This window comes from Podarcis vaucheri (assembly GCF_965113315.1).
Source record: "Podarcis vaucheri genome assembly, chromosome: 2".
NCBI lineage: Eukaryota > Metazoa > Chordata > Lepidosauria > Squamata > Lacertidae > Podarcis > Podarcis vaucheri.
Genome location: NC_138760.1, coordinates 71,260,629 through 71,276,602, shown reverse-complemented (window position 1 = coordinate 71,276,602; position 15,974 = coordinate 71,260,629). Strand labels below are relative to the sequence as shown.

General features: G+C 42.9%; 1 protein-coding gene across 3 annotated transcripts in view; it reads right to left on the bottom strand.

Moving 5' to 3' along the window:
* CYFIP2 (cytoplasmic FMR1 interacting protein 2) overlaps positions 1–15,974 on the bottom strand; it is a 62,546-nt gene that overhangs the window by 25,151 nt on the left and 21,421 nt on the right. For 2 of the 3 annotated variants that reach the window (XM_082211743.1, XM_082211745.1), the window contains exons 10-21: positions 14,980–15,071; positions 9,603–9,720; positions 8,692–8,811; positions 8,340–8,465; positions 7,328–7,494; positions 6,309–6,456; positions 4,555–4,708; positions 3,955–4,111; positions 2,772–2,868; positions 2,586–2,662; positions 1,909–2,017; positions 963–1,082 (exon numbers count right to left, since the gene is read on the bottom strand). In XM_082211743.1, coding sequence (XP_082067869.1) covers positions 963–1,082; positions 1,909–2,017; positions 2,586–2,662; positions 2,772–2,868; positions 3,955–4,111; positions 4,555–4,708; positions 6,309–6,456; positions 7,328–7,494; positions 8,340–8,465; positions 8,692–8,811; positions 9,603–9,720; positions 14,980–15,071 — 1,485 coding nt within the window. The remainder of the gene's footprint in view (positions 1–962; positions 1,083–1,908; positions 2,018–2,585; positions 2,663–2,771; positions 2,869–3,954; positions 4,112–4,554; positions 4,709–6,308; positions 6,457–7,327; positions 7,495–8,339; positions 8,466–8,691; positions 8,812–9,602; positions 9,721–14,979; positions 15,072–15,974) is intronic. The other variant, XM_082211744.1, reaches the window with a different exon arrangement.

Sequence of the window (15,974 nt, the reverse complement as noted above, 5' to 3'; positions counted from 1 at the left end):
TAGCTGCGGGCAGCAAACACTCCCTAGATCGCTTCCCACGTGCAGCAGCATCAGGGGAAGTTGTGCTCCCAGCTGCCAGCTGGTTGGTGGGAGCACAACTTCCCCTGATGCTGCTGTGCGCAGGAAACGATCTAGGGAGTGTTTCCCATGCACAACAGCACCGGAAGTTGTGCTCCTACCAACCAGCTGGCTGGAGGCACACAGCTTCTCCCACCCACGCAGCTGTGTGCAGGAAACACTCCCTAGATCGTTTCCCGCTTACTGCAGCATCGGAGGCAGTTGCGCTCCCACCAACTGGCAGGCTGGCGGGCATGCCGCTCCCCCCCATTCCACTGTCCATGTATTGGACGACCCCCGTTTTTTCACACGATTTTTGAGTCACAAAACCTCGTCTAATACATGGAAAAATGCGGTATGTTATGCTGAATGCCCAAGGTGTGGAGGCTATCAGCAACCACTAGAGGATGTTGACAGTTCTTCCCCCATCTGGAGATAAGTCCAGTGACTGTGGACCGTCTCCTTCGGCACCATTATCAAAAGATGCATTTAGGATTGACAACTTCCCTTTCTGATTCCTGATTGTAACATATCCATGAACACGACCTGAATCTACATACTGTAAGCACGTTAGTAATAAGAGAATAGACTCCACTGGGGATTATAAATATACTAGAGATGCAATATTTGTGCATTGGGAAGTAGGTCTTTCCATTCTGCTTCCTCTCCTTAATCCAGATCTGAGAGGGTCTTGGGAAAGATCAAGTGGTGCCCAGAGGCATTCTGACTATGAGAAATAATGTATCTGGATCTTCTCTCCACAGTATAGCTGTTCTATGTAAAAACTTACAAAATTGAAGAAAGGAAAAAACATGTTGAGGTTACTACTGTTGTTATTTAGGAACACCCCCCCTCCAACCTGCATCCTGTCATCCAGCCTTAGTAGAGCCACTGGGAAAACTTACCACAATGGATGTCAGATCCTCACTTTCAAAGCGACTAATGGCCTGGTCTAGTGATTTGTACATTGCGGCTGAGATACGCTGAGTGATGAGTCTATTTAGGTCGATGGATCGGCCCAGCAGCTGTGGAAGTCACAAGACAGACAGCAAGTGAGAAGATGATTAAGAAGTGGTCCTTGATTCGGAATTACTATGCAGAGAGAAAGAAGTAACTTGTGCCCCAAATGTATGAGTTGGCCTATCTATAATAAAATGGGGGTAAGGATTTTGATCCATTCATTTCAGCAGCCAGGGAAAGCCCATGCTTGCAAAGGAATAGGCACAAGGATCTGCTTCCTCCACTGTAGTAAAACTGAGGGTAAGGGAGTAATTTTATGCATGAAGTGGAGCTTCAGTCGGTAAAACAACCCCTGCTGGCTGGGGCATATGAGCGAGAAGGGCTGTAGCTCAGTATCTGCTTTGAATGCAGAAGGTTCAGTCCCACATCTCCAGACAGGGCTAAAAGAGAACCCTGTCTGGGAGGCTCCCAGTTAGTGAGCAAGGCAATACTGAGTAAGGAGAACGCTTCCATATTTGAAAGTATGCCATGAGATGAATGGATGAGAAATGCCAACCATAACTATCCATTCTACTAAAGCCCATTATTTCACTAGGGATAGAAATCATATTATGAGTACATTCACACAGTTACTTTTAAGGGCCAAAAAATGTTTGTATGTGCGTGATGCTTCTAACCATAGGTGAAGCAACTACAAGAGTACCTTTGGCTGGCTTGGGATCTGAGGTGTGCTATATAAAATTATTTAGGCTTTCATATTTACATCTCTGTGCATGGCAGAGATTGGCAACGCGCAGATGTCTGGAATGTAAACCTGATGTACGACTCCTCCCCAGCTGGCAAGCCAATATAAAAGACTGGGAATCTTGTTGCAACCGACTTAAGTTGTACCTGGACATGTCTCTGTTTGAGCAACGTTTCATAGCGGTTGGATGGCGGGTAAGGTATAATCACTCCATAATTCTTACATTCAGCCCGGAATCGTTTATCCAATAATACACTGTAATTGGAAAGCAACTTGTCAATGCTTTTACTTGAATAGCTTTATGTTATTAACAATATTTCACCTAAAAGTTGAGCTAGGCAATAGGTGGTGAACTTGATGCGCCCCAGAAGTCCAACAGAGTCAGGAGGTCTCCATTTGGCTACCCCTATGCTATACACATTCAGCAAGGGTATCTGAACCATCAAATTAATTGTGGGATTTAGTGCATGAAAAAATCTGTAAGTTCCTAACATAGAAGTTCTGTTTCCATGGTGCAAAATTTGTAACAGAGGTTAGGCAACATATTTTGGATAAGTGACAATATTTAGTTGTTAAAAAGGTAGTTGCCAATAAAGAGTATGCAATACTAAGCAGTTCATGTTATTAACATGGACCATTTTCAACTCTGTGCTAACAATCTCCTCTCATTTCCCAGCAATGTATATTTGTTGTGATCTCACCACCTGCACAAGCCATAAGATCTTCAGATAAGGAAGCAGTCTGTACATAGCAGCTGATACAACACAGTTAAAAGCTTGCCATGTTTTGACAATTGAACCAAAACCGAGCAGAAGTCTCCTACCTGCCAGCCATTGCTTTATAGTAAGCAAAGATCTGGTCTGCCAATTTGTAAACAAATTGATCAAAACACAAGTTGACCTGTCAGAAGAGTGAAAGAAACAGGCTTTAGGACCAATATGCATAAGACTGGACAATTGTTTATGAAGTTACAAGACCAATTAGGTAAGAAAAAAGAAAATAAGCTCACTTCTGCTTCGATTTCATCATAGAGAAACTGCTTTTTAAACTTGGTCAAAGCATAATAAGCGCTGTCGTTGTAGAGGTCCAATGGATACAGCACATACCTGCAATGAAGGAAACAGGCTTAGGACATGCCAGCACAGTGTTTGGGTATGACAGTCACCTCCGTTTCTTTCTTCTTTAAAGCAGAAGTTCTCTGACTGCTCACTTAGCACTAAAGCCAACCTGGAGTGCGTGGAATCTTGTACTCAAAATTATTTGTATATGAGCAAGAAGGGAAAGGGCACGTGGGAAGCATGGGTAGGAGGTGACATGTCCAAGGGTGCAAGAAGTAAGAAGAATGGCAAATGGGAGCCAGTGATGGCAGAGAACGGAAGACCTGATAGATATAGTACCAAAAACTGTCCTTGGGATGCCTATATTTCACTGGTACAGCATCTGCTTTGCATGCAGAAGGTCTCAGGTTCAATTCCTGGCCTCCTCAGGAAGGGCTGGGAGAGAACCGTGCCTGAAATCGGAGCGCTATTGCAAGTCTGCATGCACAATACTGAGCTACATGGGCCAATGGTTTGACTCTGAATATGGCAGCTTCCTGTCAGAGAGATCAGGACCAGCATTTCAGTGTGCAATGGACACTTCGTAAGAATGTGTTTAAAAACAAACCAACCAAGCACACCCAGTGGAAACTTAGTTTCATGCATAAAATGTAATCAATATTTACAATTTAACAATGCATGTTATTAATCCTCTGACTTTTAAAAATGAATTTCTTCACACACACAAACTGAAACTGATGGAAGAGTTTGAACTACCCAAGTGAAACATACCCCCCACTGCCATAAATCAATCTCACTTGTTTCACAAGTCCTAAAAAGACCAGAGCGATGAATGCCGATTTTATGCATCACCTGAGGAGCCCCCCCCCCATTAGGCAAAACATCTGGCTTACCCTTTAAGACAGTCCTCATTGCCATCCACCCTTCTGATGGCAAAAGGAGACAATGTACCCCAAATGAAAGGCAAGTAAAGATGGAATAGTACCTGACCTTAGACACTAGGCCACTATTTCCTTTTACATGCTAGAAGAAATACATGCCACAATAAAGACAAATGTCTTCAGTTTGTCATCTCAAAGATATCCAACCCATTTATTTCCACAGATGCATTCCACAACGTCCTTGAGCTCTTACTCCATCATAGAAGGTTCTTTGGTTTCCAGGATGTGATCTGTTAGAATCCAAGGCATAGACATCTCAATAGGGAACTGAATCCGGCGGCCCATGGTCAACTCCAGAAAAAATTCCCGGAACCAAAGCTGGGATAGGTCACAGCATTGTTGGAGGGCCTCTACAAACACAAATAGCGGAGGAAGGTTTAACACTTATGAAGGATGAGCAGAAGGCTAGTCTACATCTGCTATTATTATAAATTATAATATATATCAGATATAAAAGCATATATGAGTTAAGAAAAGAGTATGTACATGATATACGATTTTTATTTTAAGAAATAAACATGCTTCATGACCATAAACTACTGTATTCAAGAAAACAGTTTAAACACACATGGCAGCAATTTCTGACAAAGTTCACATCCAGATCTAAAAGCACCTTAAGATGAGCTACAGCAAATGGGAGAGATTCTCCCAGATGCTACTATCCTTTGAAATGTTAACTCATCTAAAACATGTATTCATATCAACAGAAAGGCTGCCTGAGACGCTACTATCCTTGACGTATTACACACATCAAACATGCATTCATATCAAACCTGCGACTGTTACTACCTACCACTAATGTTGAGAAGATGAGTGAAGAAGAAGGACTGTTTGTGGAACTCTTCAATGGCCAGAACTATTGGTCCATCCAGGCTGCTCCTGAGAGTCTTCTTTGAGCCACTTTTGTCTGCAATGAGCGATTCCAGCATGGTTCTCACCATATAAAGCTGCAAGAGGAGAGCGATTATTCTTATTATGCAGGCAACCCCCCATTTACGTGTGTTCAATATGAACGTGACTGCGCATACAGTCACAATAAAATTTACTTCCAAGTAAATCGCGCAAAACCCAGAAGTGAATTTTAAAATGGCAAAAACCTAGAAAGGTCAGAAGAGGCATGGAAACAGCACCTAGCAATCCCAAGAACCTTTGCAAGTGCAAACCCAAGAGCCCTTGCACCAACCACTGAGGCCTATGGAGGGTTGGGGTTTCGAGCAAAGTTTGAAGAGAGCTTGGATTTTTTAAGGGGTTTTCAAGAATGTTTGTAGGCTTTTCCAATTGTTTTTCAAATATACACACTTTCACTGATGCGTACAGTGCCTTGGAATGTAACCCCTGCATAAATGGGAGGTTGCCTGTAGTCTGCATCATCTCCTACAGCTAATGACTGCTCAAGAGTGAGTTCATCTGTACTTTTTCTTAAAAACCTATAAACAAAATTCCAGCTCAAAAGCTTGTGGGCAATTTATATTTCCCATGCCACTTAATTGCTTTGCTCAACCTGGAACACTGTAGTACAGCTCCCATCAGCCCCAGACAGGTGTCCAATGGTCAGGGATGATGGGAACAGGAATCTAAAACATATGGAGGGCACCAGGTTGGGTGGCTCTGTGGGTTAAACCACAGAGCCTAGGACTTGCCGATCAGAAGGTTGGCGGTTCAAATCCCCGCGACGGGGTGAGCTCCCGTTGCTCGGTCCCTGCTCCTGCCACCTAGCAGTTCGAAAGCGCATCAAAGTGCAAGTAGATAAATAGGTACCACTCCAGCGGGAAGGTAAATGGTGTTTTCGTGCGCTGCTTTGGTTTGCCAGAAGCGGCTTAGTCATGCTGGCCACATGACCTGGAAGCTGTAAGCCGGCTCCTTCGGCCAATAAAGCGAGATGAGCGCCGCAACCCCAGAGTCGGCCACGACTGGACCTAATGGTCAGGGGTCCCTTTACCTTTTAAATAGCTCCAAACCAATGAATATGAAAGGTCCTGTGTGTTATATGTTGACTGGAATATCATCTTGTCCCTCAGAGAACTACTGTGGAGGGGGAGGGGAATTAAAACACCATCCATGATGTATACGTAATACTCCAGCACCATTTACTAGATTTTCATTTCTGACAGTGCCAATCACCTACTAGGTGAGAGGATCTAACCAGACTTCCAGAGGACCCAAGATGTGACCTACACCACCTGAGTTAATAGTGTTGATATCTGCTTGTCAGGAGGATCAATGCTCCTTGAAAAGGAAAAGTGGACAAGCAGGCTGATGTTAGTGGAGAGGCTCCTCCTTTTATAACCATTTTGTTTAATGCTGAACTGCGAACCAACTGCACGTTTAGAACAGAAAACAATGTTACGAACTGCAACACCCTACTTGCTAAGGACAGTGCGATTCACAGAACGTAATTCACACATTACATAATTATACATGATAGAATTAAGACAGCGTGACTGGTGTTAGAGAGAAACTTTGAAACAAAAGCATTCTAAGTGTTTAGTTTACAGACACAACATCTTAGAGTCCCAAACCGCTCTCAGCAGAGAAGGAGGTACATACCTGTGTGCTAGAAGGCCCTACAGCTCGGCGTGGGACCTTGATATCGAAACCGCCTTTGGGGTCCTTCTCGCCTCTCAGACAGGGGTCGTTTGGAGGCTCACGCCCTCCCTCCCAATCACAGATGGTCTTTCTAATTGCCTGGAGTACACTAAGAAGATGAAAGAAATTTGATTCAACTCTCCACTGAATAGGGCCTAGTAAATCACTGTTTCTTCAGACTGGCCTACCTCACAGGACTGATGCAAAGATACAATTAATACAGGAGCAGTGTGGGTCTTTTTAAAAGCCTTGGGGCCACAGTACCTCATGGGAAACCTGATAGGGCCAGTGGTACTGTGGCCAGAGGCCAAAATGGGTCACACAGCTTATGTGATCCTTACCTTCCAGCCACAGGAAAGTCAGAGTTTTATACATAAACACTCTATGCATGTGGCCCTTTGGAGTTTATTAATAAAGCAGTTTATTAAAATACATGGGAATGTTGGTGTTGTCTGTTTATACAATCATCATCATCCTGCTATGGTTTCACACAAGCCCTTGGACAATCCTGCAATTGTTGGGGGATTGTGAACCTTTGTCTTTATTGCTTAGGAACATCCTGAGATTATGGATTATGGTTTTAACCATGTCAATAGCTGCTATTGTTCTTTTCTTTCAACACAGCTCTTGAGTATTATGTAGAAACAAAGGAACATTTAAGAGTAGAACTAAATTATGATTGACATGGAGTTGCCACCAAACCCATGTCAAATTTTCCCTCCCTCCCCCATGTTCAGAGATGCTAACTCCTGCAGTGACCTCATTCAGTTGGGTGTTGCTCCACCCCTATCAGAAGGAGCCAATGATATGGAACATCAGAGGGGAAAGGCTTAATGTGATAATGCCACAAAATGGATTAACTCTGGGGGAACTGCATTCAGGGCCGCCATTTTTGACAGTACTGTGTTGAGTGCAGCATCTGGTTTCTCCCTTAAGATTTCACAGCCACGTTTTGCTTGTATTGGGAAGGCCGGCCTCACCTGATTAGGACATTCTTCTTCTTCCTGACAGCTTGCCTTAGTGGCTCTCTCAGTGTCACCTGAGCAAAATCCTGCAGAGCTGCATAGATTGTGTTCCTGATGGCTTGGTTGAAAACACTCTCCATGCGGCCCATGAGCACCTGCAGACCTTTTATCATAGCAATCACCTGAGTAATTAAAGATAAAAAAGGACCTTTATTTTCAATGCCTTTCTGTAATGAAGGGAAACATGCCAAGTCAATTCCCCCCACCCCCAAAACTAATGTTTGGATTGCTGAATCAGAGCAAATGGGAATCTGTAGAAAACCCAAATTGCCATTTGCTCTGATTCAGCTTTAAAGAGCAGGATTTTATAGGAGAAAGAAAAAGAAAAAAGGTGCTCTGTCATGGAGCTTTAAAGCATGGACATGTGCCTGGAAAGAGCAGGGAGAAAAGCAAGTACAGTATGGAAAAGCCCTAACACAGGTAGTGTTCAGTGGGACTGGCGTTGCTTACAGATAAAAAAACATACCAGAAACAACTTGGCCAAAGGAGAAAATGTTTAACCCCAAATATACTGAACCTCAGGGACGCGGGTTGCGCTGTGGGTTAAACCACAGAGCCTAGGACTTGCTGATCGGAAGGTCAGCGGTTCGAATCCCCATGACGGGGTGAGCCCCCGTTGCTTGGTCCCTGCTCCTGCCAACCTAGCAGTTCGAAAGCACGTCAAAGGGCAAGTAGATAAATAGGTACCACTCCGGCGGAAAGGTAAAAGGCGTTTCCGTGCACTGCTCTGGTTCGCCAGAAGCAGCTTAGTCATGCTGGCCACATGACCCGGAAGCTGTACACCAGCTCCCTCGGCCAGTAAAACGAGATGAGTGCCGCAACCCCAGAGTCGGCCACGACTGGACCTAATGGTTGGGGGTCTCTTTACCTTTACCTATACTGAACCTCACACTAGCTAGCACTCCAACCACCCTTTTCCAAGAGACATTTGCCACTTTGAACGTATTGAGACAATGCAGCCACCCACCTCCACAAACGCAAACTTCTCCTCACTGGTGTAATTGTACCGTGTGGCTCTTTCATACTCCTCAGCGGTGCCTGGGCAATCTTTGTTACAAAACTTATCAGTAGGATGGACCAGCTTCCAAGAATACTGAATAGATAAAACAAAAGCAGATATTGTTCAACCACTGCTTGTCATTTGAGAAAAATCTTAGTGAAACCATTTCACGATCTCACAACTCCTCCACTGTATGCAAAATCCTTGCTTTATTTACGTTAAGTTTTGTTGTGTGGTAATCGATGGCCACCAATCAGGCTGAATGAGAATTAAACACACCTGACACCCTGAGTATTGTATGTCTATAGCCACTACTTACCACTTCCATAACATGTGCACTCCACTTGGACAGAAGCTGCAGTCCCCGTAAAGCCAAGTCAAAAAGCTCCCTGTATTCCTCATCTGACTTCTGGCTGTCCAATCCTGAGCCAGTCACAACCTGGAGAACATCAGATAAGTACCTCTGTCTGAGGGACACATGCCTATTGTAGCTTAACAACTGTATCTTATCCAATGCCACTATCATATCTTTTAAAAAAAGTACTACCCTCTCCCTTAACTGAGTTTCCGATCTGAGCAAGAAAAAGTAAACAGTTGTACAAAAAATGGAAATGACAGCCCTGAAGAAAAGGGAGCTGGTGCAGAAGAACTGAGACATGGTGCTAAGTGGAAAACGAAACAGGAATAAGGAGTCAGAGATGGAAAACTGGAACCTCAGAAAGAGGCACATTACAGAGTGGGTATGGACTCTGTAATGATGGTGGGTTTGGAGGATGAGTTTTGGCCATTCTGCATTTGTCTTTAGGTTATAAAATGGTTGCTTTTGATTTTGGGGTCTTCTGCAACAGAAGGCCAAAAAGTTCAGAGAAAGGTTGAAAGTATGTGGCAGTGGAGAGTTTACAGGAAGAAGTACAGTGTACAGGAAGATTAAAAGCATGGCACAAAAAGTTTAGCCTAGGGATATGGCAAGTTAAAAAACAACAGACAACACAACCAGGATGCTACTCTCCTTTGGGCTGGCTAAAAGTGGGTAGGGGCAGTGAAAATACTGAATAAAGTAAACCTGGAAAACAGAGTAGTTAGCCACCACTCTTGAGGGGTGGTTTTATCTGCACTCTAACATTACAGATGAGATTTACCCACTAAGCATTTCAGAGCATTTCCCCAACCCTTCCCCCTTTCATTCCACAAATTGCTCCAGGGCCTTTGTTCCCCTCCATGGAAGCTTACCTCACTGTTGCTGTAGCGAGCAAGTTCTGAGATGAAGCGGATATGGTCATCTCGGATCTGAACCATCTGCTCGCAGATATTGTACTGGGGACTGATGCTGCTCTGAGTGCATGTCCACCTGGGCAGAAAACCAACGCCTTTATGTGACTGGGTAACACGCAACACAGTGGAGCAACAGTTACTGCTTGAGACCCTTTCGCTCCATCACTCTGTAAATATGTCAATTCTTTCGCTTTCGGTCAACACATGGGAAAGCGTGCTTGTCAATATTCCTCTGAATGACACGTTACACAGCCAATTACTTACCATGGGCAACACTGTGGCCTCATCTTTCATACCTTCATGAAGCATCTATAATGCACTTATTTTGCAGTCATGGAGAAAACTGGACTGACATGAGAGAAAAGGGAAACTGGTCTTCAGCATCTTTCTTATTGTGAATGTATGACTGGAACACAAAAGCAACAGCTGGGAGGAGAAGTCTCCTCAATACGTTGTCTTATTTGAAGGATTTGAGCCACTTTTTAGGGCTAAGTCCTCACAAATTAATTTAAAACGGAGTGAGAAACAAGGTAAAAAGTCACAGCGGAACCAGTGTAGAGATTAATCCGAGAAGCTGCTCTGGTATCAATTAAAGGCAGCATGAAAAGGAAGCCTTCGATGCCACGGTTGAAGGGACAAGATACAAGTTTACTGAAGGGGGGTCTATAGTTTTGGGGGCCATCACTGACAATGCCCTGTGCACGCCAACCTAGCTGATTTTAATGGTAGGCACTTGAGGAGGACCCCTGGGACAGATGTCAGCATACTGTGAGGATTACAGGGGTGACAGTGGTTCTTCAGATAACCTGGACCCACGCCACTGAGGGCTTTAAAGGTTAAGACCAGCACTTTGCGTTGGGACAAAAAACCTACTGGTATTCAGAGCAACTGGAACAAAATTGCGCATTCATATTTTCTGGCCCCCACGAGAATCCAAGTGGCAGAATTTTTCAACAGCTGTAGCTTCTGGACCATCTTCAGAGCACGCTGCAGTAGTCCTCATGTGCTCAGAACAAAAACAGCAGCAGCAACAAAAAGTAACAAAAAACCCCATTCCACAAACTGAGTTGCAGGGTCTCTGTGTATTATACCTATATTATACCTATCTGGCACAAAAGAATCATCAGAGTAGCTCTCTGTAAATGAGACTTTGAATGAATTAATTCATTGATTCAGTTCAGACATCACACCAAACCATGGTTTATTCCTACCATGGTTTAGAACCCAAACCATGGTTTGAGTTTCCAAATGTACAGGCAAATTAGCTAGTCTGCTCCCCCAATTTTTGTTCTGCACAGGCCTCTAGAGGTTTGTTAGTTTAGACATCACATCAAACCACTTTGATGTATGTTTTTTAATTCTGGTTTACTGGCCAATTTCAAACTACAGCTTGTCAGTTTGTACATCACACCAAAACAATAGTTAAACTTTTTGTATGATGTTTGAATTGAATCACTAACATTTCCTGTGATAAATGTGCATTGTTTACAGATTCAATAACTGGCCGTATAAATGCTTAAAATAAATAAATAGGTGAAACAAGTAAAAAATGACACTGTTTGCATATCACAGTAAGCCATTATTGATGACTTGCCAAGAATGAGGAGTGTGCTAGTACAAACTGCACAATTACTCCTTCTCTGGTGCAAGAAGGAACAACAAACAATGCAACTTAGTTTGTCATTATGTTTGAACCAGGATCATGGTTTGTTCCTCCCCCCAAAACAATATCAGCAAGCCAAGAACAAATATTGGATTTGTTATTGTGGTCTTTTCAGAAGAAACAAATGACAACCCCAGATTTGGACATAGCAAAAAGCCAAGTTTCATGGTCTGTTGCTCCTATTCACATAAGAGGAAGAACAAAGTGGGAGTGATTAGGGTGTGCGCACTAGAATGCTGCTTATTCATGATTAAGCCACCAACCATGGCTTACCTTGATGTGCAATTTGGCCTTTTGCCAAGTTGTTCCACTATTCAAAATCTGCTAGGTGTTGTGGGGTTTTTGATCATTAACTATTTAAAGATACAGATACTGTTTTTATCCAGTTTTTGAACTCTGAACTAGCTCTCTTCGGTGATATTGTGGTAGATGCAGATATGTTAGCTATGTTGACGGTAGATGACCATGTCTAATTATATCTTCAGATGTCACACAATCTCAGTATAAAAGCATATATATTGTTTTTATCCCATTTTTGGAATCTGAACTATGCCTCCTTGGTAATATTATGGTAGCTGCAGTTAAGTTAACTATGATCACAGTGGATGGTCACATCTAATTATATCTGCAGATGTCCTATTATCCCAATACTTTGCTCTTACCCTTTCAGTGTCCTGCTTCCCCCAAAGGAATCGGCAGGTTAACAGGGATGGTCAGAATTATAAGGCCATACAATAAAAACATAGTTAATTGCATCTTGGCACAATGGTGAAATGAATAAGGAGCAAGAAAAGTAAAGGACAGGAAAACAATTCTGCAGCCCGTTAAAGTCCAAAATCTGTTCTCCCAGGGAGGAGAAAGTTGCTGCTCTGACTGGAAACTGAACGAAAAAGGAATTGTTAGTAAGTGATAACAGTTGGAAGAAATATTTCACATTTTTACTATTGGGATGGAGTTGGGAGATATTTGAAATGGGACTAAAACATACAAATTGTTAAAACAGCTTCCGCAAATGGAAAACCTTTCCATGTACCGTGGAAATTAGTTCATGACAGTTAGGATCCAACAGACTGTGTAACAGGTTAGGACAGGCATAGGCAAACTCGGCCCTCCAGATGTTTTGGGATTACAACTCCCACCATCCCTAGCTAACAGGACCAGTGGTCAGGGATGATGGGAATTGTAGTCTCAAAACATCTGGAGGGCCAAGTTTGCCTATGCTGTGCCTGGGTAAGGATGATCAGTGACAAACCACACATACATGCTGGTGACGGAAACCACTGGTTAGATACTTTACACCCATGACAAAATCCAGGGCATTATTCAATGAAATAGTTTTGCATGCAGAAGAATTACCGCTGGCGCAATAGGACTTCCTCCCACTTTCCTCCCTTTGTGTGCCGTCCCAAATCTGCTCTGGAGAGTTGGGGAAAACTTCAGAACAGCTTTAGTTGGTGCATGGGGGTAGAACAGAGGGAGAATGTTCCGTTGTGCAAGCTGATGTCCTTGCTCTGACAGAACCTTAGCTTTAATGCTATGCTGAATACAACCTTCAGAATGTTACATAAATATGTACCCAAAGGACACTGCCATTTTCGAAAGCTTAATCTCTGTAAGGGTGATTACTTCGTATATACGATTACTTCATGGACTTGCTTGCTCTGAATCCAAGCAAAGAGCGCATGAAACAAGTTTCACATACTTGGCTTGTATTCATGGTCATTTCATGGAAGTCACAGAATGACAACACCAGCTTGTGGAGTGTAAAAGAAATCGAAGGTGCTGTCCAATACATACCAGCTGAGAGATGTGGAGCAATATTTTAGCAAAGGTGGTGTTTCAGGAAAAGTGATATAGAACAAGTTCTTGCAACACATTTAACAGCAGTCTTTAGAACTCATGCATGTAAGTGGAGATTGCTGCATGTATCTCCATTTCAAGAGAACACCCATGCATCATCTTGCATGTGTGAATTGAGGTGGGAGATCACCAAATGAATATTCAGCAGTGTATCTATTTAAATTGATCCTCGCTAAGCAATGACTGACATGCTATCTAAGGCAGCAGAGCCATGTTGTTTGCATACTTTGGTGTTCAGTGTCCACTTCCATGTCATCAATTCCCTTCAAATAGATTGCAGCTTGAAACAGTGGGTTTCACCTTATATTTCTTTGAAAAACCCGTTTAAAATTCCTGAATTACAAGGCTGACCCCCTACTATCTTCCCTGAGAAAAAAAGTAGTCTGTACCGGACAGATAGAGAAAGTGCAGTGTCCATGCTCTGGAGAATTTTAGATCCTATTGAAAAATGCGGATAAAAACTACCCAGAGCAGGCACACCTCATTCACATCCACAGCACAACCATCCATAACTGCTGCATTCATGGTCACCAAGCATAAAAGCATACCAGAACAAGTGGCAGACAGGTAAGTACAGACACTGAACTTGGCATTCACAAATATATTCACAATACATGCAGTCACACATGCACACATTCTTGCAATCACATAAGCACACTCCATATACACACACTGATGAGTATCAAACTTGCTCCAATCCTCATGAACATCTATCAGTCTGTAAAAGTACGAACACACCTGTATGCATTCAGATACTGGCATTCATACATTCATATCCTTTCTAAGCACAAACCACCAACATCTGATGCACATTCATACCTGCAGTCACCTACAGGTATCCTCATGATATACCTATTCAGGCTTACAATTATGAACAGCATGTACATAGATAAGCATAGACACAGATGAGTATGGCAGCCTTCCTCAACCTGATGCCTTCCAGATGGTCTGGACTATAAATCCCATAAGCACCAGCAAAATGGTCAGGGATAATGGGAATTGTAATTCAACATCTGGAGGGCACCAGAATGAGGAAAACTGACATAAGGTACTGGCACGTCTGTCTAACTAATGAGCATTCTGACGGTAATCCAGAAAGTCTTTGTAAGATTAGGTACGGGGACATAGCTAGTAAGGATCCAATCAAAAGGTAGGGCAGGAATGAATGCAGGGGGCAGTATGGGTCTTGCCTAGATTGTCTCACATCAGTGCTTCTGAGACTAGCTTGGGTGAGATCATGTGTCTGAAACAGATGAAAGGAGGAAGCACTAGCTAGCAGGAAGCAGTAACTCTAGGCAAGTAGTCAGTGACAAAATCTGCAAGATGTGGGGGAACTATCAGGGAATACAGATGTCACTCTAATAAGAGTCAGAGTTTATTGAGTCCAAAAACTGCTCCTTGGTTGTGCTGTTAAAGGGGCACAGCCTTGGCTCAGTCAAAATACAGACAGAACAGAGAAAGATAAATAAGGTTCCAAAGCAAGAACTCTTTATGAGAATAGCTTGGACTATAACCAAACAATTTATTTCAATGGGTTTAGGTACACCTAATTCTGCATAAGATTGGGGTTTTCACCCAAGGTACAGCAAGGAAAGGATGAGGAATGATGAATCCACACACATCCGGCCTCGAAGAACTCACTACTACAGAGTCACACTCAGTAACACAATCACATGGACACACACACACACACACTTGCAGGCACCCATGCACAGACCTCACACACGAGAGCAGGAGAGTTGCAAGTGTCTGGCAACTTCCTCTCTTGACCAGGACACACCGAAGCCAAGAGACATTATGGCAGGCACTCACTTGGATTTGTTCTCCTCATAGTGAGCACTGGTCTTAATGTATCTGGCCAGCTCTATCTGCATATCGCCGAATAAAGGAACCACCTGCAGCTGCTGGAAGAAAAAACAAAAGATGGTTTAAATAAGGCAGAGAGGCTCCCTTGGGTCTGAGAGAACAATACAAAAGATTGGGGGAGAAAGGGGTACTTAACCGCCAGAGATGAATAAAGTTCTGGAACAGTCTTCCTAATAACTTTTGGATCAGCGAAGAGCCTTATTGAGTAATGAATTGCATACATGAGTTGTTTCATTGACTCAAACCAGATTCACACAGTAAAATCACCATGACTCTTGACAGTCACCTTTGCGTGGTGATCATTTCTTCTGAAGATGTCACCTACATAGTGAGATGTTACTATATCCTGGGGAGCATTCAGTACCCCAGTAAATATTCAGAACTCACTAAATGGGAGCATATGACAGCTGGCAATGAATAAAACTACTCATCAAAAAATCAGTATGAAAATTCAGCCTTGAGATGCTTTGCCCAAACAGACACAGCAAAAAAACCACATAGTACGGTAGCAGCAATGTTCTACAAGAGAAAGGGTATCACCATGCTTTGACCCTTTTAACAGGAAGTGTCTCTTTAACCCAGTACTTTCTGTTGTTCTTCCTGTGATGTTAACAACTGTAGTCTGGGATACATTTCTTCCCTAATATTTTGTTTGCAATTTCTTCTCTCTTCTTCCGGTACAAAGCTCGGTTTACGCTAACTGTATTAAAACATGGACAGGAATTCAGTGGGTTTAAATTTCAAGAGTGATGCTGTAGATTTTTGGTGCTTCTCATTTCTGAAACACATTTCATCAGAAATTGGTTTCTGTATTATCCTTTGTTGGATACAGGAGTCACTGTGTCATTTGCACGCCTGGGAGAAATATAGCATGCAAACCAGTAACAACATGTAGATCTCACCCATATGTATGTGGCAGGGAGCTTTGGAATTCATTTTGG